This window comes from Pleuronectes platessa, chromosome 23 (assembly GCF_947347685.1).
Source record: "Pleuronectes platessa chromosome 23, fPlePla1.1, whole genome shotgun sequence".
In the NCBI taxonomy this organism is placed as follows: Eukaryota; Metazoa; Chordata; class Actinopteri; order Pleuronectiformes; family Pleuronectidae; genus Pleuronectes; species Pleuronectes platessa.
In genome coordinates, this window is record NC_070648.1 from 5917132 (window position 1) to 5942371 (window position 25240).

The 25240-nt window shown below is 42.2% G+C and overlaps 2 protein-coding genes across 2 annotated transcripts in view; both read right to left on the reverse strand.

Annotated features, from left to right (window-relative positions):
• Positions 1–14005, reverse strand: part of LOC128430601 (mucin-2) — a 37136-nt gene extending 23131 nt beyond the window's left edge. The window contains exons 1-12 of the mRNA XM_053416705.1: positions 13902–14005; positions 11745–11801; positions 9530–11457; positions 9348–9409; positions 7658–9260; positions 7475–7536; positions 6646–7387; positions 6463–6524; positions 3774–6375; positions 2259–3662; positions 2070–2131; positions 1646–1988 (exon numbers count right to left, since the gene is read on the reverse strand). Coding sequence (XP_053272680.1) covers positions 1646–1988; positions 2070–2131; positions 2259–3662; positions 3774–6375; positions 6463–6524; positions 6646–7387; positions 7475–7536; positions 7658–9260; positions 9348–9409; positions 9530–11457; positions 11745–11787 — 8913 coding nt within the window. The 5' untranslated portion in view covers positions 11788–11801; positions 13902–14005. The remainder of the gene's footprint in view (positions 1–1645; positions 1989–2069; positions 2132–2258; positions 3663–3773; positions 6376–6462; positions 6525–6645; positions 7388–7474; positions 7537–7657; positions 9261–9347; positions 9410–9529; positions 11458–11744; positions 11802–13901) is intronic.
• A 5824-nt stretch (positions 14006–19829) lies between these two features.
• Positions 19830–25233, reverse strand: LOC128430161 (mucin-5AC). The gene is made up of 7 exons (XM_053416141.1): positions 23157–25233; positions 22905–22969; positions 22581–22759; positions 21029–21795; positions 20840–20901; positions 20604–20752; positions 19830–20507 (listed from the first exon to the last, which is right to left on the reverse strand). The coding sequence occupies exons 1-7, from the start codon at positions 24504–24506 to the stop codon at positions 20422–20424; spliced, it is 2658 nt and encodes an 885-aa protein (XP_053272116.1). The 5' UTR covers positions 24507–25233; the 3' UTR covers positions 19830–20421.
• Between the last annotated feature and the right edge of the window lie 7 nt (positions 25234–25240).

Here is a 25240-nt window from a genome sequence, read left to right on the forward strand (position 1 = left end):
TAGTTGGTGCAGCGGTAGTTGGTGGAGCTGTAGTTGGTGCAGCTGTAGTTGGGGCAGCTGTAGTTGGTACAGCAGTAGTTGGTGCTGCAGTAGTTGGTGCAGTGGTAGTAGGAATAGCGGTAGTAAGTTCAGCGGTACTTGGTGCAGCGGTAGTAGGAACAGCGGTAGTTGGTGCAGCGGTTGTAGGTGCAGCGGTAGTAGGTGCAGCAGTAGTTGGTGCAGAAGTTGTAGGTGCAGCTGTAGTTGGTGCAGCAGTTGTTGGTGCAGCGGTTGTAGATGCAGCGCTTGTAGGTGCAGCGGCAGTTGGTGCAGCACTAGTTGGTGCTGCAGTTGTAGGTGCAGCATTAGTTGGTGCAGCGGTAGTATGTGCAGCGGTAGTTGGTGCGGCGGAAGTTGGTGCACCGGTAGTTGATGCAGCCGTTGTTGGTGCAGCGGTAGTTGAAGCAGCTGTTGTAGGTGCAGCGGTAGTTGGTGCAGCTGTTGCAGTTGCAGCGGTTGTAGGTGCAGCGGTAGTAGGTGCAGCGGTAGTAGATGCAGCTGTAGTTTGTGCAGCAGTAGTTGGTGCAGCGGTTGTAGGTGCAGCGGCAGTTGCTGCAGCGGTAGTTGGTGCAATGGTAGTTGTTGCAGCAGTAGTTGGTGCAGCGGTTGTAGGTGCAGCGGTAGTAGGAATAGCGGTAGTAAGTTCAGCAGTAGTTGGTGCAGCGGTAGTAGGAACAGCAGTAGTTGGTGCAGCGGTTATAGGTGCAGCGGTAGTAGGTGCAGCGGTAGTTGGTGCAGAGGTTGTAGGTGCAGCGGTAGTAGGTGCAGCGGTAGTTGGTGCAGAAGTTGTAGGTGCAGCTGTAGTTGCTGCAGTAGTTGTTGGTGCAGCGGTTGTAGATGCAGCGCTTGTTGGTGCAGCGGTAGTTGGTGCACCGGTAGTTGATGCAGCGATTGTAGGTGCAGCTGTAGTTGGTGCAGCTGTAGTTGGTGCAGCAGTTGTTGGTGCAGCGGTTGTAGGTGCAGCAGTAGTTGGTGCAGCGGTTGTAAGTGCAGCGGTAGTTGATGCAGCTGTTGCAGGTGCAGCGGTAGTAGGGGCAGCGGTTGTGGGTGCAGCGGTAGTTGGTGCAGCGGTTGTAGGTGCAGCGGTAGTTGGTGCAGCTGTAGTTGTTACAGCAGAAGTTGATGCAGATGTTGTAGGTGCAGCGGTAGTTGGTGCAGCAGTAGTTGGTGCTGCAGTTGTAGGTGCAGCATTAGTTGGTGCAGCGGTAGTATGTGCAGCGGTAGTTGTTGCGGCGGAAGTTGGTGCACCGGTAGTTGATGCAGCGATTGTAGGTGCAGCTGTAGTTGGTGCAGCTGTAGTTGGTGCAGCAGTTGTTGGTGCAGCGGTTGTAGGTGTAGCAGTAGTTGGTGCAGCCGTTGTTGGTGCAGCGGTAGTTGAAGCAGCTGTTGTAGGTGCAGCGGTTGTAGGTGCAGCGGTAGTAGATGCAGCTGTAGTTTGTGCAGCAGTAGTTGGAGCAGCGGTTGTAGGTGCAGCGGTAGTTGGTGCAGCGGTTGTAGGTGCAGTGGTAGTTGGTGCAGCGGTTGGAGCTGCAGCCGTTGTTGGTGCAGCGGTAGTTGAAGCAGCTGTCGTAGGTGCAGCGGTAGTTGGTGCAGCAGTAGTTGGTGCTGCAGTTGTAGGTTCAGCATTAGTTGGTGCAGCGGTAGTATGTGCAGCGGTAGTTGGTGTGGCGGTAGTTGGTGCAGGAGTAGTTGGTGCAGGAGTAGTTGGTGCAGCGGTTGTAGGTGCAGCCGTAGTTGTAGTTATTGTTGAGGGAGGTGTTGTTGTTGGTGTTGGAGTTGGACTTGTAGTTGTAGTTGTACCTTCGCCACCCACGATGACGGAGCTGCCTTCAATGTCGAAGCCAGTGACTGAAGAAGTGGCATTTAGCAAAACGTTTGCAATCGCAGTGTTGTTTGGAGCAGATGTGCCGTTGAAGGTGAGGACACAATCATTGATGATTGATCCATTTCTGCAGCAGAGGAGAAACAAGTTGATGTTGAATGAAATGTCAGATTTAGCCTGCAATCCAGAAAATAAGTGAACAAATTACCTGAATTTCACCACTTCGAAGGAAACGAAGTAGGGGAATTCATTTTTGTACCGCGGTTCAAGCTGCAGGAACAGAAAACATAAGGTATTTAAAAAACTTGTTTAATGCTATTTCACTTGAATAAGAAATACTGAAATAGAAAACACAATAATGTGAAGCCACCGGTTTAATTCATGAAAAGAGGCCTACCTGATTTTTTATGTTAGCAGCTCTTCCTTTAAAACCAGTAGATGATGGATCCAACAAGTCGCTTGTGAATATGTACAGAAGAGACCTGAAAATCACTTGCTTTGTTGTGATGGCGGGGGTTGTTGGTACTGAAGTTGTAGTTGTTGTTAGGGTAGGGGTTGTAGTTGTTGGGGTTGGGGTTGTAGTTGTTGTAGGGGTTGGTGTTGTAGTTGTAGTTGTTGTTGGGGTAGGTATTGTTGTTGTTGTTGCAGTTGGTGTAGTTGTCGGGGTTGGTGTTGTAGTTGTTGTTGCAGTTGGTGTTGTTGTTGGTGTTGTTGTTGTTGTCGGGGTTGTAGTTGTTGTTGTAGTTGTTGTTGTTGGTTGTGTTACAGTTGTTGTTGGAGTTGTTGTAAGGGAAGGTGTTGTAGTTGTTGTTGTAGTTGGTGTTGTTGGTTTTGTAGTTGTTGTCGGGGTTGTAGTTGTTGTCGCGGTTGGTGTTGTTGTTGGTGTTATAGTTGTTGTTGGAGCTGTTGTAGGGGAAGGTGTTGTAGTTGTTGTTGGAGTTGGTGTTGTAGTTGTTATTGGGGTTGGTGTTATAGTTGTTGTTGGAGTCGGTGCTGTTGGTATTGTAGTTGTTGTTGGAGTTGTTGTTGTTGTAGGGGAAGGTGTTGTAGTTGTTGTTGGAGTTGGTGATGTTGTTGTTGTCGGGCTTGGTGTCGTAGTTGTTGTCGCGGTTGGTGTTGTTGTTGGTCTTATAGTTGTCATTGGAGTTGTTGTAGGGGAAGGTGTTGTAGTTGTTGTTGGAGTTGGTGTTGTAGTTGTTGTTGGGGTTGGTGTTATAGTTGTTGTTTGAGTCGTTGTTGGTGTTGTTGGATTTGCAGTTGTTGTTGGTATTGTAGTTGTTGTTGTAGGGGAAGGTGTTGTAGTTGTTGTTGGGGTTGGTGTTGTAGTTGGTGTTGGTGTTGTTGTCGGGCTTGGTGTTGTAGTTGTTGTCGCGGTTGGTGTTGTTGTTGGTGTTATAGTTGTTGTTGGATTTGTTGTAGGGGAAGGTGTTTTAGTTGTTGTTGGAGTTGGTGTTGTAGTTGTTGTTGGGGTTGGTGTTGTAGTTGGTGTTGTTGTCGGGGTTGGTGTTGTAGTTGTTGTTGCAGTTGGTGTTGGAGTTGTTGTTGTTGTAGGGGAAGGTGTTGTAGTTGTTGATGGAATTGGTGTTGTTGTCGTTGTCGCAGTTGGTGTTGTTGGTGTTGTAGTTGTTGTTGTAGTTGGTGTTGTTGTTGGGGTTGGTGTTGTAGTTGTTGTTGCAGTTGGTTCTGGTGTTGTAGTTGTTATTGGAGTTGTTGTTGTTGTAGGGGTTGTAGTTGTTGTCGCGGTTGGTGTTGTTGTTGGTGTTATAGTTGTTGTAGGAGAAAGTGTTGGAGTTGTTGTTGGAGTTGGTGTTGTAGTTGTTGCTTGAGTTGTTGTAGGGGAAGGTGTTGTAGTTGTTGTTGTAGTTGGTGTTGTTGTCGGGGTTGGTGTTGTAGTTGTTGTTGCAGTTGGTGTTGGTGTTGTAGTTGTTATTGTAGTTGTTGTTGTTGTAGGGGTTGTAGTTGTTGTCGCGGTTGGTGTTGTTGTTGGTGTTATAGTTGTTGTTGGAGTTGTTGTAGGGGAAGGTGTTGTAGTTGTTGTCGGAGTTGGTGTTGTAGTTGTTGTTGGAGTTGGTGTTGTAGTTGTTGTTTGAGTCGTTGTTGGTGTTGTTGGATTTGTAGTTGTTGTTGGTATTGTAGTTGTTGTTGGAGTTGTTGTTGTAGGGGAAGGTGTTGTAGTTGTTGTTGGGGTTGGTGTGGTTGTCGGGCTTGGTGTTGTAGTTGTTTTCGCGGTTGGTGTTGTTGTTGGTGTTATAGTTGTTGTTGGATTTGTTGTAGGGGAAGGTGTTGTAGTTGTTGTTGGAGTATGTGTTGTAGTTGTTGTTGGGGTTGGTGTTGTAGTTGGTGTTGTTGTCGGGGTTGGTGTTGTAGTTGTTGTTGCAGTTGGTGTTGGAGTTGTTGTTGTAGGGGAAGGTGTTGTAGTTGTTGATGGAGTTGGTGTTGTTGTCGCAGTTGGTGTTGTTGGTGTTGTAGTTGTTGTTGGAGTTGTTGTTGTAGGGGAAGGTGTTGTAGTTGTTGTTGGAGTTGGTGTTGTAGTTGTTGTTGGGGTTGCTGTTGTAGTTGGTGTTGTTGATGGAGTTGGTGTTGTTGTCGTTGTCGCAGTTGTTGTTGCAGTTGGTGTTGGTGTTGTAGTTGTTATTGGAGTTGTTGTTGTTGTAGGGGTTGTAGTTGTTGTCGCGGTTGGTGTTGTTGTTGTTGTTATAGTTGTTGTTGGAGTTGTTGTAGGGGAAGGTGTTGGAGTTGGTGTTATAGTTGTTGTTTGAGTCGTTGTTGGTGTTGTTGGATTTGTAGTTGTTGTTGGTATTGTAGTTGTAGTTGGTGTTGTTGTCGGGCTTGGTGTTGTAGTTGTTGTCGCGGCTGGTGTTGTTGTTGGTGTTATAGTTGTTGTTGGATTTGTTATAGGGGAAGGTGTTGTAGTTGTTGTTGGAGTTGGTGTTGTAGTTGTTGTTGGGGTTGGTGTTGTAGTTGGTGTTGTTGTCGGGGTTGGTGTTGTAGTTGTTGTTGCAGTTGGTGTTGGAGTTGTTGTTGTTGTAGGGGAAGGTGTTGTAGTTGTTGATGGAGTTGGTGTTGTTGTCGTTGTCGCAGTTGTTGTTGTTGGTGTTGTAGTTGTTGTTGGAGTTGTTGTTGTAGGGGAAGGTGTTGTAGTTGTTGTTGGAGTTGGTGTTGTAGTTGTTGTTGGGGTTGCTGTTGTAGTTGGTGTTGTTGTTGTTGATGGAGTTGGTGTTGTTGTCGTTGTCGCGGTTGGTGTTGTTGTTGGTGTTGTAGTTGTTGTTGGAGTTGTTGTTGTAGAGGAAGGTGTTATAGTTGTTGTTGGTGTTGAAGTTGGTGTTGTTGTTGTTGTTTTAGTTGTTGTTGTTGTAGGGGAAGGTGTTGTAGTTGTTGTTGGAGTTGTTGTTGTTATTGTTGTTGTTGGGCTTGGTGTTGTAGTTGTTGTCGCGGTTGGTGTTGTTTGTGTTATAGTTGTTGTTGGAGTTGTTGTAGGGGAAGGTGTTGTAGATGTTGTTGTCGTTGTTGTTGGGGTTGTAGTTGGTGTTGTTGTTGTTGATGGAGTTGGTGTTGTAGAGGAAGGTGTTGTAGATGTTGTTGGAGTTGGTGTTGTAGTTGTTGTTTGGGTTGGTGTTGTAGTTGGTGTTGTTGTCGGGGTTGGTGTTGGAGTTGTTGTTGTTATTGTTGTTGTTGGGCTTGGTGTTGTAGTTGTTGTTGGGGTTGTAGTTGTTGTGTGTGTCGGGGTCGTTGTTGTAGTTGCAGTTGTAGTGGTTGATGGGGTTGATGTGGTGGTCGTTGTCTGTGTTGTAGTTGTAGTTGTTGTTGGGGTTGGTGTAGTAGTTGTTGGGATTGTAGTTGTTGTTAGGGTAGGTGTAGTAGTTGTTGAAAGGGTCGGTGTTGTAGTTGTTGTTGGGTTTGGAGTTGTTGTGGGTGTTGGAGTCGTTGTTGGAGTTGCGGTTGTAGTAGTTGATGGGGCTGGTGTTGTAGTCGTTGTTGGTGTTGTAGTTGTTATTGGGGTTGGTGTAGTGGTTGGTGTTGTTGTTGCAGTTGGGGTTGGAGTAGGTGCTGTAGTTGTTGAAGGGGTCGGTGTTGTAGTTGTTGTTGGAGTTGGTGTTAAAGTAGTTGTAGTTGGTGTTGTTGTTGTTGTTGTTGTTGTAGGGGTTGGTGTTTGAGTAGTTGTGGGGTTTGTTGTAGTAGTAGTTGAAGGGGTTGGTGTTGTAGTTGTAGTTGTTGTCGGGGTAGGTGTTGTAGTTGTTGTTGAAGATGGTGTTGTTGTCGGGGTTGGTGCTGTAGTTGTTGTTGTATTTGTAGTTGTTGTTGGGGTCGGTGTTGTAGTTGTTGTTTGGAAAGGTGTTGTTGTTGGACTTGTAGTTGTAGTTGTACCTTCGCCATCCACGGTGACGGAGCTGCCTTCAATGTCGAAGCCAGTGACTGATGAAGTTGCATTGAGCAAAACGTCTGAAATTGCAGTGTTGTTAGGACCAGATGTGTCGTTGAAGGTAAGGTCCAAAACATTGACGATTGATCCATTTCTGCAGGAGGAGAAGAACATTTATTTTGAATGAAATGCCGGATTAAGTCTGCAATCCTGAAAATGTAACAATATGTGAACAAATTACCTGAATTCCTTCACTTTCAAGAAAGAGAAGGAAGAGAATTCGTTTCTGTATAGAGGTTCAAGCTGCAGAAACAGAAAACACATGGTATTAAAAAAAAAGAAAACTTTTTTGGTGCTCAATATACTTTTACTTGATATTATTTTGGCTGTAAACGAAAAGCTTTTATTTTTAGAAGACGCTTACCTGACTCTTTATGTGAGCAGCTCTTTCTTTAAAAGCAGTAGATAATGTATCCAACAAGTCGGTTGTGAATGTTTGCTGAACAGACCTGAACACCACTCGCTTTTTTGTGATGGCAGGGGTTGTTGGTACTGCAGTTGTAGTTGTTGTTGGGGTTGATGTAGTTGTAGTTGGCGTCGGGGTTGATGTTGGAGTTGTTGCTGGAGTTGGTGTTGTAGTTGTAGGGGATGATGTTGTCGTGGTTGTTGGGGTAGGTGTTGTAGTTGTTGTTGGTGTTGTAGTTGTTGTTGGGATAGGTGTTGTAGTTGTAGTTGTTGTAGGGGTTGGTGTTAAAGTAGTTGTAGTTGGTGTTGTTGTTGTTGTTGTTGTAGGGGTTGGTGTTTGAGTAGTTGTGGGGTTTGTTGTAGTAGTAGTTGAAGGGGTTGGTGTTGTAGTTGTAGTTGTTGTCGGGGTAGGTGTTGTAGTTGTTGTTGAAGATGGTGTTGTTGTCGGGGTTGGTGCTGTAGTTGTTGTTGTATTTGTAGTTGTTGTTGGGGTCGGTGTTGTAGTTGTTGTTTGGAAAGGTGTTGTTGTTGGACTTGTAGTTGTAGTTGTACCTTCGCCATCCACGGTGACGGAGCTGCCTTCAATGTCGAAGCCAGTGACTGATGAAGTTGCATTGAGCAAAACGTCTGAAATTGCAGTGTTGTTAGGACCAGATGTGTCGTTGAAGGTAAGGTCCAAAACATTGACGATTGATCCATTTCTGCAGGAGGAGAAGAACATTTATTTTGAATGAAATGTCGGATTAAGTCTGCAATCCTGAAAATGTAACAATATGTGAACAAATTACCTGAATTCCTTCACTTTCAAGAAAGAGAAGGAAGAGAATTCGTTTCTGTATAGAGGTTCAAGCTGAAGAAACAGAAAACACATGGTATTAAAAAAAAAGAAAACTTTTTTGGTGCTCAATATACTTTTACTTGATATTATTTTGGCTGTAAACGAAAAGCTTTTATTTTTAGAAGACGCTTACCTGACTCTTTATGTGAGCAGCTCTTTCTTTAAAAGCAGTAGATAATGTATCCAACAAGTCGGTTGTGAATGTTTGCTGAACAGACCTGAACACCACTCGCTTTTTTGTGATGGCAGGGGTTGTTGGTACTGCAGTTGTAGTTGTTGTTGGGGTTGATGTAGTTGTAGTTGGCGTCGGGGTTGATGTTGGAGTTGTTGCTGGAGTTGGTGTTGTAGTTGTAGGGGATGATGTTGTCGTGGTTGTTGGGGTAGGTGTTGTAGTTGTTGTTGGTGTTGTAGTTGTTGTTGGGATAGGTGTTGTAGTTGTTGTAGGGGTTGGTGTTGTTGGGGTTGGAGTGGTTGTTGGTGTTGTTGGAGTTGATGTTGTAGTTGTTATTGGGGTCGGTGTTGTTGATGCAGTTGGCGTTGTAGTTGTTGTTGGGGTTGGTAAGGTAGTTGTTGAAGGGGTCGGTGTTGTAGTTGTTGTTGGGGTTGGAGTTGTTGTGGGTGTCGGAGTTGTTGTTGTAGTTGCAGTTGTAGTTGTTGATGGGGTTGGTGTTGTAGTCGTTGTTGGTGTTGTAGTTGTTGTTGGGGTTGGTGTAGTAGTTGTTGTTGGGATTGTAGTTGTTGTGGGTGTCGGAGTCGTTGTTGGAGTTGCGGTTGTAGTTGTTGATGGGGCTTGTGTTGTAGTCGTTGTTGGTGTTGTTGTTGTTATTGGGGTTGGTGTAGTAGTTGTTGGGATTGTAGTTGTTGTAAGTGTCTTAGTAGTAGTTGTTGTTGTAATTGTTGTTGTAGTGGTAGGGTTTGGTGTTGTAGTTGTTGGAGTTGGTGTTGTTGTTGTTGTATTGGTTGGTGTTGGAGTTGTTGTGGGGGTTGTTGTAGTAGTCGTTGAATGGGTTGGTGTTGTAGTTGGATTTGTTATTGGGGTAGATGTTGTAGTTGTTGTTGGGGTTGGTGTAGTAGTTGTTGTTGGGATTGTAGTTGTTGTTAGGGTTGGTGTAGTAGTTGTTGAAGGGGTTGGTGTTGTAGTTGTTGATGGGTTTGGAGTTGTTGTGGGTGTCGGAGTCGTTGTTAGAGTTGCGGTTGTAGTTGTTGATGGGGCTGGTGTTGTAGTTGTTGTTGGTGTTGTAGTTGTTATTGGGGTTGGTGTAGTGGTTGGTGTTGTTGTTGCAGTTGGGGTCGGTGTTGTAGTTGTTGAAGGGGTCGGTGTTGTAGTTGTTGCATTAGTTGTAGTTGGTGTTGTTATTGTTGTAGGTGTTGGTGTTGGAGTCGTTGTGGGGGTTGTTGTAGCAGTCGTTGAAGGGGTTGGTGTTGTAGTTGGAGTTGTTATTGGGGTAGATGTTGAAGTTGTTGTTTGAGTTGGTGCTGTAGTTGTAGGGGTTGGTGTTGTTGTTGTATCTGTAGTTGTTGTAGGGGTCGGTGTTGTAGTTGTTGTTTGGGAAGGTGTTGTTGTTGGACTTGTAGTTGTAGTTGTATCTGTGCCATCCACGGTGATGGAGCTGCCTTCAATGTCGAAGCCAGTGACTGATGAAGTTGCATTGAGCAAAACGTCTGAAATTGCAGTGTTGTTAGGACCAGATGTGTCGTTGAAGGTAAGGTCCAAAACATTGACGATTGATCCATTTCTGCAGGAGGAGAAGAAAATTGATGTTGAATGAAATGTCGGATTAAGTCTGCAATCCTGAAAATGTAACAATATGTATAGAGATTACCTGAATTCTTTCACTTCCAAGAAAGAGAAGGAAAAGAATTTGTTTCTGTATAGAGGTTCAAGCTGCAGAAACAGAAAACACATGGTATTAAAAAAAAGGAAACTTTTTTTATGCTCGATACACTTTTACTTGATATTATTTTGGCTGTAAACGAAAAGCTTTTATTTTGAGAAGAGGCTTACCTGACTCTTTATGTTAGCAGCTCTTTCTTTAAAAGCAGTAGATGATGTATCCAACAAGTCGGTTGTGAATGTTTGGTGACCAGACCTGAACACCACTTGCTTTTTTGTGATGGCAGGGGTTGTAGGTACTGCAGTTGTAGTTGTTGTTGGGATTGTAGTTGTTAGGGTCTGAGTAGCAGTTGTTGAAGGGGTCGGTGTTGTAGTTGTTGTTGTTGTAGTTGTAGGGGTTGGTGTTGTAGTTGTTGGAGTTGGTGTTGTTGTTGTTGTTGTTGTAGGGGTTTGTGTTGGAGTTGTTGTGGGGGTTGTTGTAGTAGTCGTTGAAGGGGTTGGTGTTGTAGTTGGATTTGTTATTGGGGTAGATGTTGAAGTTGTTGTTGGAGTTGGTGTTGTAGTTGCAGTTGTTGATAGGGTTGGTGTTGTAGTTGTTGTTGGGGTTGGTGTAGTAGTTGTTGTTGGGATTGTAGTTGTTGTTATGGTTGATGTAGTAGTTGTTGAAGGGGTCGGTGTTGTAGTTGTTGTTGTAGTTGTTGTTGGTGTCAGGGTCGTTGTTGGTGTCAGAGTCGTTGTTGGAGTTACGGTGGTAGTTGTTGATGGGGTTAGTGTTGTAGTCGTTGCTAGAGTTGTAGTTGTTGTTGGGGTTGGTGTTGTAGTTGTTGTAAAGGTTGGTGTTGTAGTTGTAGTTGTTGTTGTAGGAGATGCAGTTGTTGTTGCAGTTGGTGTGGTTGTTGGAGTTGGTGTTGTTGTTGTTGGCAGGGTTGGTGTTGTAGTTGTTGTTGGAGTTGTTGTTGTAATTGTTGTTGTAGTTGTTGTTGTAGTTGTTGCTGGAGTTGGTGTTGTAGTTGTTGTTGGAGTTGGTGTTGTAGTCTGTGTTGTTGTTGGAGTTGGAGTTGTGGTTGTGGTTGGTGTAGTAGTTGTTGAAGGGGTCGGTGTTGTAGTTGTTGTTAGGGTTGGTGCTGTAGTTGTTGTTGGAGTTGGTGTTGTTGTTGCTGTTGTAGTTGTTGTTGGTGTTGTAGTTATTGTTGTAGTTGTTTTTGTTGTAGGAGTTGTTGTTGGAGTTGGTGTGGTTGTTGGGGTTGTTGTTGGAGTTGGTGTTGTAGTTGTAGTTGTTGTTGGGATAGGTGTTTGAGTTGTTGTTGTTGGTGTTGTTGTTGGGGATGGGGTTGGTGTTGCAACTGTTGCTGAAGTTGTTGTTGGTGTTGTAGTTGTTGTTGTAGGGGTTGGTGTTAATGTTGGGGTTGGTGTAGTATTTGTACTTGTAGTTGTTGTTGTACTTGTTGGAGTTGATGTTGTAGGGATTGGTGTTGTAGTTGTTGTTGGAGTTAGTGTTGTAGTCTGTGTTGTTGTTGGAGTTGGTGTTGTTGTTGTTGTTGTCGGGGTTGCTGTTGTAGTTGTTGTTGGTGTTGTAGTTGTTGTTGTTGTAGTTGTTGTTGTTGGAGTTGGAGTTGTTGTTTGGGTTGGTGTAGTAGTTGTTGAAGGGGTCGGTGTTGTAGTTGTTGTTAGGGTTGGTGTTGTTGTTGTTGTTGGTGTTGTAGTTGTTGCTGTAGTTGTTGTTGTAGGAGTTGCAGTTGTTGTTGGAGTTGGTGTGGTTGTTGGGGTTGGGGATGTTGTTGGAGTTGGGGTTGGAATTGTTGTTGTTGTAGCTGTTGTTGCCGCAGTTGTAGCTGTTGTTGCTGCAGTTGTAGCTGTTGTTGTAGCTGTTGTTGGTGCAGTTGTATCTGTTGTTGGTGCAGTTGAAGCTGTTGGTGCTGTAGTTGTAGCTGTTGGTGCTGTAGTTATAGATGGTGTTGCTGCAGTCGTAGCTGTTATTGCTGCAGTTGTAGTTGTTGCTGCAGTTGTAGCTGTTGGTGCTGTAGTTGTAGATGGTGTTGCTGCAGTTGTAGCTGTGGTGTTATCTGCTTGGCTTGTTGTTTGGATAGTTCCGTAAATAACTAAAATAAAAAAGATTTTTGCTTAACTTGCGAACAAATAAATTAACTTACAAAATAAACTGTGGTAAATGACTGTGTTATAAGTGTTCACCTAAAAAGTTTGTTGTGAATAATCACATTATATTCCTTATACGTTAATGTGATTTAGTCTTTTCTTGTGCAAAAGATTAGTTGAAGTTTCTACCAATTTCTCTGACTAAAGTCACATCGTATTGATCATCACAGACTTTATTTTTATTTAATTATAGACATTTTGAAGTCAATCAGTTCAAGCCTATTTATCTTACCTGTTAGAATCAGGAAAACTGATTTGATCTTGCTGGTCCCCATCCTGTCAATACAATCTGCAAAATCAAACAAGATAGATGCAGATTGTGAAGAGATGCTGTTCCATAGTTGGTTCAATTGATCCTCAGAGATGTATTACCTTGTCTCTGATGATGCAGTTGTTAAACTATGACATAAATGTTTCATAATTACACTTTCTCTGTGGTCAAGTTATTAGTCATAACCCTTAAATTACGTTTGTTTCCTATTGCCACATGAGTTTCTTGAGACTTGACTAAGTGATGAGAACTTTATCTCATCGTCATAATCAATACTTCCTTGCACAACCTGTTGTACACAATCTATCAGGCATTGTCTGTCCTCTTGTGGTCTGTCTGTGCACTGTACGTAGGGAGAGTCCAGGACTTTATGGGGCTTTGAGCCGAATTGGATGTTGTGGACACCACCACCTACCTCACCTGCTATAAATCAAATATATCCATCATCAATTTACAGAGATGTAGCTTTATTGTCCTGAGATTAGCATTAGCTCTCATGATTACAATCTCAAAAACTACAATACAGACCACAATGACAAAATCTGAACTCAACTTATAATGATTTCATTCTTCATATTTCTTATTCTATCTTGTTTAATTTACTCTGTCAATTGAGACAATATCTGAGTGCATTGGTTTCTGAACTTAATAATTATTTGTTTCTGCTTATATACGTTATTTCGAATGTAAAGGTCTTTTAGCTGCAATTGATTTGTTGAAAAGATGCTATATAAATAAAGTTTGATTGATTGACAGTAAAGTACTTTGAAATATTAACCAAGACTAGAAAAGCATGATAGAATTAAGACCATTCTCACAAATTCCAAATATAGTATTCAATCAGCCCACTGATAAAACATTGAATCTACAATGGATTAACAGTTTTCAAGACATGTTGAGGAGTTTTCTGAAATATAAGTTTTGATCCTTTCAGATTCACATTGAAATTCCGTCAGTTGCCTTCATCATGTTTTTTTTTGTTTTGGATATTGGTGGATATCTCATAAACCACACATAAGAGACAAACAGCAAAAATTGCGTCTTTAAATATCATGAGGCTGCATTTAAATATCATGAAAATGACTCGTCAACCTGTTGTGCTCAGCAGAACACGAGACGCTCACAGTCAGGACTCAGTATTAAATTAAATGCTAATTGGTTTTGTATTTGTATAGCGCTTTATAGTGAGTGGAGCAGACATGATCCGTGACCATCGATTCATCACCAAACACATGGCCGCAGGTTTGTCACCTAAATCATCCCAAGAAAAAATTAACTGTGAACGTGAAGTAGTTTATTTTCATCTGCATGAACTGAACTTGGAACCCGTTCTTTTTAAGTGTGAACTGGCTCAACACTGCATCTAAAAATGGGCTCATAATTCAGTTTTTTTTTATTCAACCATCCTTTATTTGCGGGAAAAAAAGACCCAGTTGTTTAGGATAAAGGTTATCTTTGAGTTTGATTAAAACAAATTGTGGTGTGGTATGTTTAAGTTTGATTTTATTTTATTTTCAATCTTAATAACTTGGATTTGTCATCAAAAATAAAGAAAACTGATATTAAATGTATATATCTGCTCTCTGTCATTTATCTTTCCATTCCCACAATCAGATAATTTAAATGTTGCAAACACACACAAATAGTCTCATTCTCAAACTATTTACTATCTTCATTACAAACAGATGTTATAAAAGAAACCAGTAATGAAATCACGTTTCTTTGCTGAACTTAAACAAAAATCCCGCCTGACTAACAAACTCTCTTTCTTCACATCTAGTTATTTAGATAATCTGCACAAATTTTCACAAGTGATAATGAGTCTTTTACTTCACTTTATTCTCTCAAAACGATTTTACTTATTGCTATTTGAATATACCAATACAAAAGAAATACTACTTAATATTAAGTCGAGCTTTAAATTGAACAGGTCATATAAAAAGGTGATGATCTAGGTGATCAGTTATTGTCTCTTTAAATCTGAGAAAATATTTGTTATTTTACTTGTTGGAAACACACACACACACACACACACACACACACACACACACACACACACACACACATACACACACTAACACTTAAATACACCAACGTGTCCATATAGATTGTACTCACCTTAAAGGCAATGAAGAAAAGTTATTTATTTCTTTGGTGTAGCTGTTCTTAAAGTCTTACAGTGCTCAGTTCACTTCACATATGATGAACTGCTAACCTGTCTCCCTCTGTGGCATTCCACATTTATTGAGGCCTTTATATATTGCAAAGAACTACAGGCTAATGACGTGGGTCATTCATGACAGATATGTTGTGACAGCTACATCTGTCAAATTCTTGGCGTAACATTACGGTATACTCCCTTCTTTTGTTCGTGTTGTTTTCAGTTTGACAGTATGAAGGGCCGAAGAGATCACCTGTGTAAGGACACAGATTAATGTTGAATGTCTTAATTCAAAAGTTTTTGTAAACAACCCTAGAATTAATTTATTAATTTCACATTTTATTCTACATTCTCTATTCTGATTTTATTAATTAAATAATACCCCAAAATTATATATAGCAGCAATTATATAGCCTGTTACATTCAAGGTTAACGATTGAGGTATATATGAATATGAGATACTACATACTGTAGGTAGGTAATATTGACAATATTTACAATGAAATATCAAAGCATGAACATGTTTGATGTTTGGGTCATTGATAAAGATTATTATTGAATAAAATAGTCAAAATAAAAGAAAAACAAATTCAGTATTTTTTTAATTCAGTTCAGTTCACAAATAAAACACTTTAAATCTTTCACCTTATGTGAAATTTTTCATCTAACAATGTCTTTATGGAATAAAATCGAATCGAGACTAAAGAGGTGACTCCTTTTCAAGATGTCTCAAGCTGTCTCAAGTCCTCACAATGAATCATTGAATTGTTTAAAGGTTAAGTTAAATTTAGATTTAAGGTTTGTCTCCAGGAATTGAATGTGAGTAAAAGGTATGTCCTCTGATGTCACAACTACTGGGTGTGTGTGTGTGTACGTAGGTGTGTGAAAACAAACACTTTTGTCTTAGTTATGTTGTGAGTATTTGCAGTAGTCTACATTTGTCTATCTGTGAAATTGATTATGTATTTTCTTTCTTCTTCTTCTTGTTCTTATAATTATAATTATTTATAGTAATAATAATAATAATTTATTTTTACCAAACGTAGCCCCCCCCCCCCCCCCCCCTCTCTTTTTATCTTCATGACTGCTTGTGTGGCTGTAGTGGATGGGCAGAGGGGGACATTTAATAATGTCATTGGTAAAATTGGTAAAATTAAAATTCCAGGACAACAGAAGGGGAATTCAAAGAATTTAATGTGAGTTAAAGGTATGTCCTCTGATGTCACAACTACTGTGTGTGTGTGTGTGCGTAGGTGTTTGAAAACAAACACTTTTGTCTTAGTTATGTTGTGAGTATTTGCAGTAGTCTACATTTGTCTATTTGTGAAATTGATTATGTATTTTCTTTCTTCTTCTTCTTGCTCTTATAATTATAATTATTTATAGTAATAATAATAATTTTTTATTTTACACAAAACAACAAACATAGATACAAAAGCACACCATCCATCAATTGGCTGGAGATGCAAGTAAAATCTAGGTTGGCATAATGGGAGACTGCCTCTTTCACCAACAGGGTGAATGGTATCAAGGAGAGAAGAAATTAAAACCAAACCAATATTTGGGCGGAGGATGGCACAACATAAACTAGTAAACAGGAGAGGACAGTGTTTGCACAGAATTAAAAATTGCACAGGGGAGAACTACTGGCAGTTTCTAGCCCCAAGCCAGTGTCAAGGTTCACTTCATCACCTTTATATTATTTTAGACATATTTTTTTCTCATTTTCAAATATTTTTCACGATGTTCAAGAGTAATCTGGAAATGGTTTGAAATATCAAAGCGAATTTCGCAGAACCCTGCAATGCCGTCGCGGACCACCAGGGGGCCGCAAACTCGTGGTTTAGACGGAAGGAGAAATATTATACTTTTATTTTGAAAAGGTAGTTCCTGAAAAACGAAAAAAATCGCTAAATGGCAGATGTGCCTCGTTGTTGCATGAAAAAACATTACTTTTAGTTGTTTAGCACCTGGCTGATAAAGGCACAAGGTTTGTGGTTATTTCGTTACTTGTTGTCATTATTATAAACATAATTCTAAACGTCTTTTTGCGGTGCAAGGACACGTGTGTGTGCGCGTTTAAATTTCCAAAACAGCAACGCAATCCATATTTCCCGTAGCCTGACGTTGTCATACTCATAATTCTAGTCAGAATAAGAGTCTGATACCCAGGCACATGCACAGATAGACCCCTAGGGTGGCCCTTTTGCCCTGGATGAGAAAAGTGCCCTTCTGTCGGAGCCCACTTTTTTCTTCATTCATCAATATTTAAGAATAAAAATTACTCACTCTGTCATCAATTCCCCCCAAATGTGTTTTGATATCTAACGGGGCATTTATTTGAGTTCTTGTGAGAATTTCGCCGCGACATGCTATGCTGCGCTCACAAGCCCAGCGGAGCTGTTCTGTGTACTGTGTTGTCAGCTTTATAGAGATTATGTAAGTCACTCTTGATAATTATGCACAACATTGATTTATCTCATTTACAAAATTTGCAGCATAATGCAGTGTTAATTTCGTTGACGAAGACTATGACGAAATATATTCGTTAACGACCTTTTTTCCATGACGAAGACGAGACGAAGACGTAACGAAAACGAATCTTTGAAAATAAAAACTATGACGAAATCTATTTTAATTTTCGTTGACGAGACTAGACGAGACGAAAATGTTGGTGGTTGACTAAGTCACAATAATTTTTAAAACATCATCGTATCAGGCCGTCATGAAGTATCAGGAGTGGTCGAGTGACTGTGTCTGTGTGTGTCTGTGTATGTGTGTGTGTGCGCCCCAGATAGCGCTCCGGTCCGTAGCTCCGCCCCCCGCCTCGCGCACTCCCTCAGGGAGACACAGTGAAAGCAGAGCGCGTTCTCGTGGAGCAGCCTCTCAGTGACCGACTGCTTCTTAACTATGAAAACAGTGAAAACCAGAGTTTCTCTGGTCTCAGCTGCTCAGAGATCAGCCCCTCAGCTTCTTGATCAGAGCAGAAGCTGCAGTTGGTTTGTACATAGCTGAAGTTTCTGTGTCCGGCTCCAGTCTGACCTAGCCTGGATGCCAGACGAACTTAGCCCCGCCCACAACAATTTGGTCGGGCAGTTCGGTCTGGAGTCGCTCCATTGGGAAAAAATTATGGCCCGACCGGGCCAATCAGATTGTCAGGGCGGGCTTTATACGATGATTGACAGATGATCAACGGTAACGTAATCAGCCACGTCATCAAAGTGCCCTCGGGTTGAATTCGTTTTCAACAAACATGCCTGCCGCTGGCGAGCTGAGATGTGTAGATGCTGCCATTGAGTCTGTTTTAGAAGACATCGACAGCGCATTCATTTTGAAAGAGGAACACAGAACGTGGAGGCGACGCCAGAGCACCGCGCTAATCCCTATCGCCCCGGCGCTTGGCTGTTCACAACGGACACTGAAGCGACGCTGAACCGCCGGGCAGCGCTAATAATATCACCCGTTGATCCAGTAGATCGCTGCACGGCTTTGTGCCGGTCACACCTGAGGCTGAAGCACCACACTGCGCCAAGGCTGCCTCGCGGTGCTTCAGCCTCCGGTGTGACCGGCACAAAGTTTTAACATGGGAGTGAATGGGAGCCAGCTGTTATTTAAGGCTTGGCGCTGCGCTGAAGCGTCCGGTGTGAACCCGAGTAAATAACTCACAATGCGTTGCTTAGCATACGTCACATACTACGTTGCTCTGATTGGTTTTAGGTCTATCCAATTGAGTGAAGAGGAATTTTACTTACTGGTCAGTTGAAACACGCCCCATAATTTTTTCCCAATGGAGCGACTCCAGACCGAACTGCCCGACCAAAATGTTGTGGGCGGGGCTAAGTTCGTCTGGCATCCAGGCTAAGTCTGACCTGCTCTCCCTATTTGTTTTCACATTTAAAATTAAATATATATTTTTAAGCTATTAGGCTGCAGCTATATGTTTTTATAGAAAAGGAGTTTAATGTGGCTATTAAATGTGACTAAAACTAGACTAAAATGGAATTTGTTTTCGTCGACTAAAACTAGACTAAAACTAAGAAGGATTAAAATGACTAAAAGGTGACTAAAATTAATATGCATTTTCGTCAAAAGACTAAGACTAAGACTAAATCAAAAATAGCTGCCAAAATTAACACTGGCATAATGCCAAGAAAAGAGAGACTCCAAAAGCAGAAGGACAGGGAACTGCAGCAAGCAGCTCAGGGTAGCAGCTCTCTTTATCTTGGATCAGGCCATCAACTTGTAAAACAAATGAGGGAGAATCAGTAACCCTACCTGGTCCAGGTAGCCCATCACATCATTAACCCTAACCCTAACATATTATTTGGTTATATGACCTTGTTTTGTCTGTTTTTGCCTGTTATTCATTTATTTATTCAAATTGATCATTTGAGCTAGTTTGTTAACAAAAATAAATATATAAGTTGAAAATATCCTTCTGTGTTTTTTATTTATTTATTATTATAATTTTTCATTTCATAAATAATTTTGGCGATGGGTGCCCTTTTTGGGGGTTTGAACACCTTCCCCCCCAAATGTCTGTGCACGTGCCTGCTGATACCGCTCCATTGGCCTGTGATTATATGGCGTGTATCAACCGAACCAGGAAAATAAATGCCTCTTCGCTCAATTGGATAGACCTACAACCAATCAGAGCAACGTAGTATGTGACGTATGTTAAGCGACGTATAGTTGTTATTAACAGAACTCAACTGCACGCACGCAGGAAGAAGTAGAAGAAGAAGATCAGTAAAAACGATTTTTGCCAGTGTTGTAAAAATAATTTATGGATACACGGAGAACTTACCAACACGATCTGCAATTTTTAGGGAAACAGTGACGCCTGGTTCACACCGGACGCTGAGGCGACGCCAGAGCGCCGCGCTAATCCCTAGCGCGCCGCTGCTTGGCTGTTCACACCGGACGCTGAAGCGTCGGGCAGCGCTAATAATATTACCCGTTGATCCAGTAGTATAAAAGCATATACTTATGTTGCTCCAACATTAAGCAACAGCGTCCCAACATTTGTCTTTTTTGTTGTTGTCTTTATACAACATGTTCCGAGGATCATACAACTCACTGTACTTCTCCACTTCAATTATTAATTTAATGTCATCCATGTTGAAGAACTTCTCCGCTGTTTGCTCCGTTTAATGTCGGGTGTCGAAGGTAAATTACGTATTCTCCACTCAAGCCTATGTGGAGAATACGTAGCCCCCCCCCCCCCCCCCCCCCCCCCCCCCTCTCTCTTATCTTTATGACTGCTTGTGTGGCTGTAGTGGATGGGCAGAGGGGGACATTTAATAATGTGATTGGTAAAATTGGTAAAATTTAAATTCCAGGACAACAGAAGGGGAATTCAAAGTCTGGCATCCAGGCTATATTTCCCGATATGATAGCTGCAAATGTTTTCTAGTGTAAAATGTAATTAATGGGCAAAACTAACAAAGTTAATAAATATTATATAGAATGTGAAAGTGTAGTCACCGGCCCAACACATTTTTGTTCAAGATCTTTGTATTTTCTGCTTTTTGGATTTTTTAGATCGTCAGTAAATGTCTGTTTAGGCAAGTCCACTGAGACAGTGTAAATAGGTTGAGAAGCCACAGTTGTAGTTGTTATTGTTGTAGGTGCAGCGGTAGTTGGTGCACAAAACAAATACGGCCACCTTTGGCTGACTTGTGTCCCAAATCTGGGAAACAGGAGTGGCATCATTCTTCATGGGATGTGGGTCAAATCTGGCCCAAAATAATTTTGCTGTGTTGGTTTGAGACTGAAATGGGTTGTTTTTTTCAAATGACTCAAACTACACATAAAGGTTAAAAGTCTGATCGACCCTCTCTTTACCCACCAACATTTTAAAAAACATCACAAAAGAGATGACAAACTTTTAAAACATTTGTTTATTTGCGAAGTTTTTGACAGAAACCAGAGAAACTATAAGGAATCTTACAGAACAAAGAAATGTGTGATTAAATAAATTCTCTTTATATAATTGGGAAAATTGACAGTGCATAGTTTTCACATATATACCAGATACACCATGACCTTATCTATAATACAAGAGGTCGCATTGTGAAGCCCGCTATGACCTGCATGTGTTCCTTCATTTAATTTAAGATATAAAACTTAAACATTCATTTTACATGCATTTGGAGATTATAGAAAAGTTTAGATAAGACGACAATAATACCGAACAAAGTTGAATACGCCACAGTGCTCAGTGAAGTCAGATACATTTTTACTTTAACAGTGCAACAGTACAGATATTTTTTTAACTCCCCAGTGTTTCATAGATAGTGTTGTTATGTTTCAAAAGAACAGAAGCTTAAAGGCAGCTGTGTCATTCTGTCCAGTATCATCAACACATAAAAAAAATCAACAATCTGGGATTCTTGCTGACGATAAAGTCCTTTTTCATTCCAGACATGACGTTCTTTATTCTCATGGGAATTCATAACAAACTCAGCGCAGATGCTATTGCTGGCTGGACAGTAGCCATGACACAAGCACCAGACAGGATGCAGTGACGAGACTGATCTGTTGACTGACTCCACTTGAAGCTGTTAATGAGGAGAAAATAAATCAAAACATTAGTTTGATAAATACTTTTTCGGCCTGTGAAGTTTTCCTAACAAGCAGAACTCAGTATCTCTTACCTATGCCTTCCACGGTGATGGAGCTGCCTTCAATGTCGAAGCCGGTGACTGATGAAGCTGCCTTAAGCAAAACGTCTGCAATTGCAGTGTTGTTAGGAACAGATGTGCCACGGAAGCGGAGGTCACAAGTATTGTAGATTGATCCATTACTGCAGGAGGAGAAACAAATAAATGTTGGATGAAAAATCTGATTTAGGCTGCAATCCTGAAAATGTAACAATATGTCAACAAATTACCTGAATTTCATCACTTCGAAGGAAGAGAAGGATGAGAATTCCTTTTTATATAGAGGTTCAAGCTGCAGAAACAGAAAACACATGGTATTTAAAAAAAATCAACTTGTTTTATGCTCTATGTACTTTCAGTTGACATTATTTTGACACAATAATTTGAAGCCACAGGTTTTATTTTGAGAAGAGGCTTACCTGACTCTTTATGTTAGCAGCTCTTCCTTTAAAAGCAGCAGATGATGTATCCAACAAGTCGGTTGTGAATGTTTGCAGAACAGACCTGAACACCACTCGCCTTGTTGTGATGGCAGCAGTTGTTGGTGCTGCAGTTGTAGTTGTTTTAGCTGTTGTTGCTGCAGCTGTAGCTGTTGTTGCTGCAGTTGTAGTTGTTTTTGCTGCAGTTGTAGCTGTTGTTGCTGCAGCTGTAGTTGTTGTTGCTGCAGTTGTAGTTGTTTTTGCTGCAGTTGTAGCTGTTGTTGCTGCAGCTGTAGTTGTTGTTGCTGAAGTTGTTGTTGTTTTTGCTGTTGTTGCCACAGCTGTAGCTGTTGTTGCTGCAGTTGTAGTTGTTTTTGCTGCAGTTGTAGCTGTTGTTGCTGCAGCTGTAGTTGTTGTTGCTGAAGTTGTTGTTGCTGTATTTGCTGCTGTTGTTGCTGCAGTTGTAGCTGTTGCTGCTGCAGTTGTAGCTGTTGCTGCTGCAGTTGTAACTGTTGTTGCTGCAGTTGTTGCTGCAGCTGCTGCTGTTGCTGCTGCAGTTGTAGCTGTTGCTGCTGCAGTTGTAACTGTTGTTGCTGCAGCTGCTGCTGTTGCTGCTGCAGTTGTAGCTGTTGCTGTTGTAGCTGTTGCTGCTGCAGTTGTAGCTGTTGCTGCTGCAGTTGTTGCTGCAGCTGCTGCTGTTGTTGCTGCAGTTGTAGCTGTTGTTGCTGCAGTTGTTGTTGCTGCAGTTGTAGTTGAAACTGGACTTTCTATAACACATTTTTTTTAAGTGTAAATGAATAAATCAATATTTATCTGTTGTAAGAGTTAATAATAAAGCCATTAAAGAACGAGTATTTTAGATGGGTAAATGGAAGCAAAGACTATTGAATGTTGACACACACACACACACAGGCACTGTTGATAGGTTGATTTCAACTGTACGGAACTGAAAATCTTTAAGTTGTCCTAATAAATCTTTATTTTACCTCATTGTCTTGTATAGAAACCCAATTTTGAATGTGACTCATTTAAAACCAGCCTCAGGGGCACATGGTTTTCATACGGTGCTCCCCCTATACTGTTCACTTTCCCTAGCTACTAAACAATAATTTCTACATGAACAGAGAGCCCAGAAATCAAAAGACTCTATGGGAACGCTTCTCAAGTTAATGTTGGTCAGCTGAAAAGAGCTCTTTTACACAATAGGGTTGATCAGTTATGGTTCAATGATAAAAATAAAGTAATTACAAACAACAGAAATCACTCCCACCCGTTTTCCCTATCCAACCTCGTTCAAAAAAAGACGTATCTATATCACATGTGACGCCATTAAGCAATCTATTGACTTTAAACTACATTTTAGAGAGCCAATGGCTACTTCTGGTGAGATTTTTTTGGATTACTGTTATAAGCAGTTTTTCCCTAAGTATTAAGAGACAACGCTTCTCTGCAGAGGAAACAGCTCTGCTGGTGCTCAAAGGCAAAGTACATTAGCAGATAATCTACGTAACAACAGTGTACATGCTGTGAGATAGATGTTGTATTTACTTACCTAGTACTTTGATTGTGCTGGAATCTATTGTCACGTTGAAGGTGCTGTTTGGACTATTTACAGCTGTTACTAAGGTTTCAGCAACAACAGCATCCGCTGGAAGTTCTGAAGTGGTAGAATTCGGATAGAACCCAACGTTCAAATCTACAACAACTCCATCTGCTCTAGTTGGTCCTCGCCTACGTCACGAAACCAAACAAGTATTAATAAAAAAAAATCCTGAGTGCAGATTAATCAAAATGTAAAAATTGTACAAGCAACTATCAACGCAGTCAGCAACCCTGAGTTTGAACAATATTTGTAAAATAAAAAATATGTTTTTACCTGAACCCTTTCACGCTGCACTTGTCGAACTTATCACCAAATCTTTTCTTGTATATTTTGTTGCACTGCAAAAAAAGAAGCAACATTTAGACGATGGGAAGATTTCAAAGAATTTTCATGAAATAAATGTAAGAATAACTTGATATTCGGGTGGAAATAAATCATCACAACTGGTCTCTAGTCTAAAATGTAATTAATGGGCAAAACTGACACAGTTAATAAATATTATATAGAATGTGAAACTGTACTCACTGGCGGAACAAGACTTTGTTCAAGATCTTTGTATTTACTGCTTTTTGGATTTTTTAGATCGTCATTAAATGTCTGTTTAGGCAAGTCCACTGAGACAGTGTAAATAGGTTGAGAAACCGCAGTTGTAGTTGCCGCAGTTATAGTTGTTATTGTTGTAGGTGCTGCAGTAGTAGTTGCAGCGGTAGTTGCAGCAGTAGTTGGTACAGCGGTTGTAGGTGCAGCGGTAGTTGGTGCAGGGGTAGTTGGTGCAGCGGTAGTTGGTGCAGCGGTAGTTGGTGCAGCGGTTGTAGGTGCAGGGGTAGTTGGTGCAGCAGTACTTGGTGCTGCAGTAGTAGGTGCAGCGGTAGTTGGTGCAGCGGTAGTTGGTGCAGCAGAAGTTGGTTCTGCAGTAGAAGGTGCAGCGGTAGTTGGTGCTGCGGTAGTTGGTGCAGCAGTAGTTTGTTCCGCAGTAGTAGGTGCAGCGGTAGTTGGTGCAGCGGTAGTAGGTGAAGTGGTTGTAGGTGCAGGGGTAGTTGGTGAAGCGGTTGTTGGTGCAACCGTAGTTGGTGCAGCAGTAATTGGTGCAGCTGTTGTAGGTGCAGTGGTAGTTGGTGCAGCGGTTGTAGGTGCAGGGGTAGTTGGTGCAGCAGTACTTGGTGCTGCAGTAGTAGGTGCAGCGGTAGTTGGTGCAGCAGAAGTTGGTTCTGCAGTAGAAGGTGCAGCGGTAGTTGGTGCAGCAGTAGTTTGTTCTGCAGTAGTAGGTGCAGCGGTAGTTGGTGCAGCGGTAGTAGGTGAAGGGGTAGTTGGTGCAGCGGTTGTAGGTGCAGCGGTAGTTGGTGCAGCGGTAGTTGGTGCAGCGGTTGTAGGTGCAGCGGTAGTTGGTGCAGCAGTTGTTGGTGAAGCGGTTGTAGATGCAGCGGTAGTTGGTGCAGCGGTTGTAGGTGCAGCGGTAGTTGGTGCAGCGGTATTTGGTGCAGCGGTAGTAGGTGCAGCGGTAGTTGGTTCAGCAGTAGTTGGTGCTGCAGTAGTAGGTGCAGCAGTAGTTGGTGCAGCGGTAGTAGGTGCAGCGGTAGTAGATGCAGCTGTAGTTTGTGCAGCAGTAGTTGGTGCAGCGGTTGTAGGTGCAGTGGTAGTTGATGGAGCGGTAGTCGGTAGAGCTGTAGTTGCTGCAGCGGTAGTTGGTGAAGTGGTTGTAGGTGCAGGGGTAGTTGGTGAAGCGGTTGTTGGTGCAACCGTAGTTGGTGCAGCAGTAATTGGTGCAGCTGTTGTAGGTGCAGTGGTAGTTGGTTCAGCGGTTGTAGGTGCAGCGGTAGTTGATGCAGCTGTTGAAGGTACAGCAGTAGTAGGGGCAGCGGTTGTAGCTGCAGCCATTGTTGGTGCAGCGGTAGTTGATGCAGCTGTTGTAGGTGCAGCGGTAGTTGGTGCAGCTGTTGTAGGTGCAGCGGTAGTACGGGCAACGGTAGTCGCTGCAGCAGTAGTAAGTGCTGCAGTAGTAGGTGTAGCAGTAGTTGGTGTAGCGGTAGTAGGTACAGCAGAAGTTGGTGTAGCTGTAGTTGGTGCAGCAGAAGTTGCTGCAGCAGTAGTTGGTGCTGCAGTAGTAGGTGTAGCAGTAGTCGGTGCAGCGGTAGTAGGTGCAGCGGTAGTTGGTGCAGCGGTTGTGAGTTCAGCGGTAGTAGGTGCAGCGGTAGTTGGTGTAGCGGTAGTAGGTACAGCAGAAGTTGGTATAGCTGTAGTTGGTGCAGCGGTAGTAGGTACAGCAGAAGTTGGTGCAGCTGTTGTAGGTGCAGCGGTAGTTGGTGCAGCAGTAGTTGGTGCTGCATTAGTAGGTGCTGCAGTAGTAGGTAAAGCAGTAGTTGGTGCAGCGGTAGTAGGTGCAGCGGTAGTTGCAGCGGTTGAAGTTGCAGCAGTAGTAGGCGCAGCGGTAGTTGGTGAAGCGGTTGTAGGTGCAACCGTAGTTGGTGCAGCAGTAATTGGTGCAGCTGTTGTAGGTGCAGCGGTAGTTAAAGCAGTAGTTGGTGCAGCGGTAGTAGGTGTAGCGGTAGTTGCAGCGGTTGTAGTTGCAGCAGTAGTAGGCGCAGCGGTAGTTGGTGAAGCGGTTGTAGGTG

What these genes read in the sequence shown, in the direction of transcription:
- LOC128430161 (XM_053416141.1), bottom strand. Translation starts at nt 24,506, where the DNA reads ATGGCTGCAGCTACAACCGCTGCCCCTACTACTGCTGTACCTTCAACA. An exon ending in CTGCTAACATAAAGAGTCAG is followed by an intron (nt 20,902 to 21,028) that starts GTAAGCCTCTTC and finishes CTGTTTCTGCAG; the next exon opens with CTTGAACCTCTATATAAAAA. An exon ending in TTCGAAGTGATGAAATTCAG is followed by an intron (nt 20,753 to 20,839) that starts GTAATTTGTTGA and finishes CTCCTCCTGCAG; the next exon opens with TAATGGATCAATCTACAATA.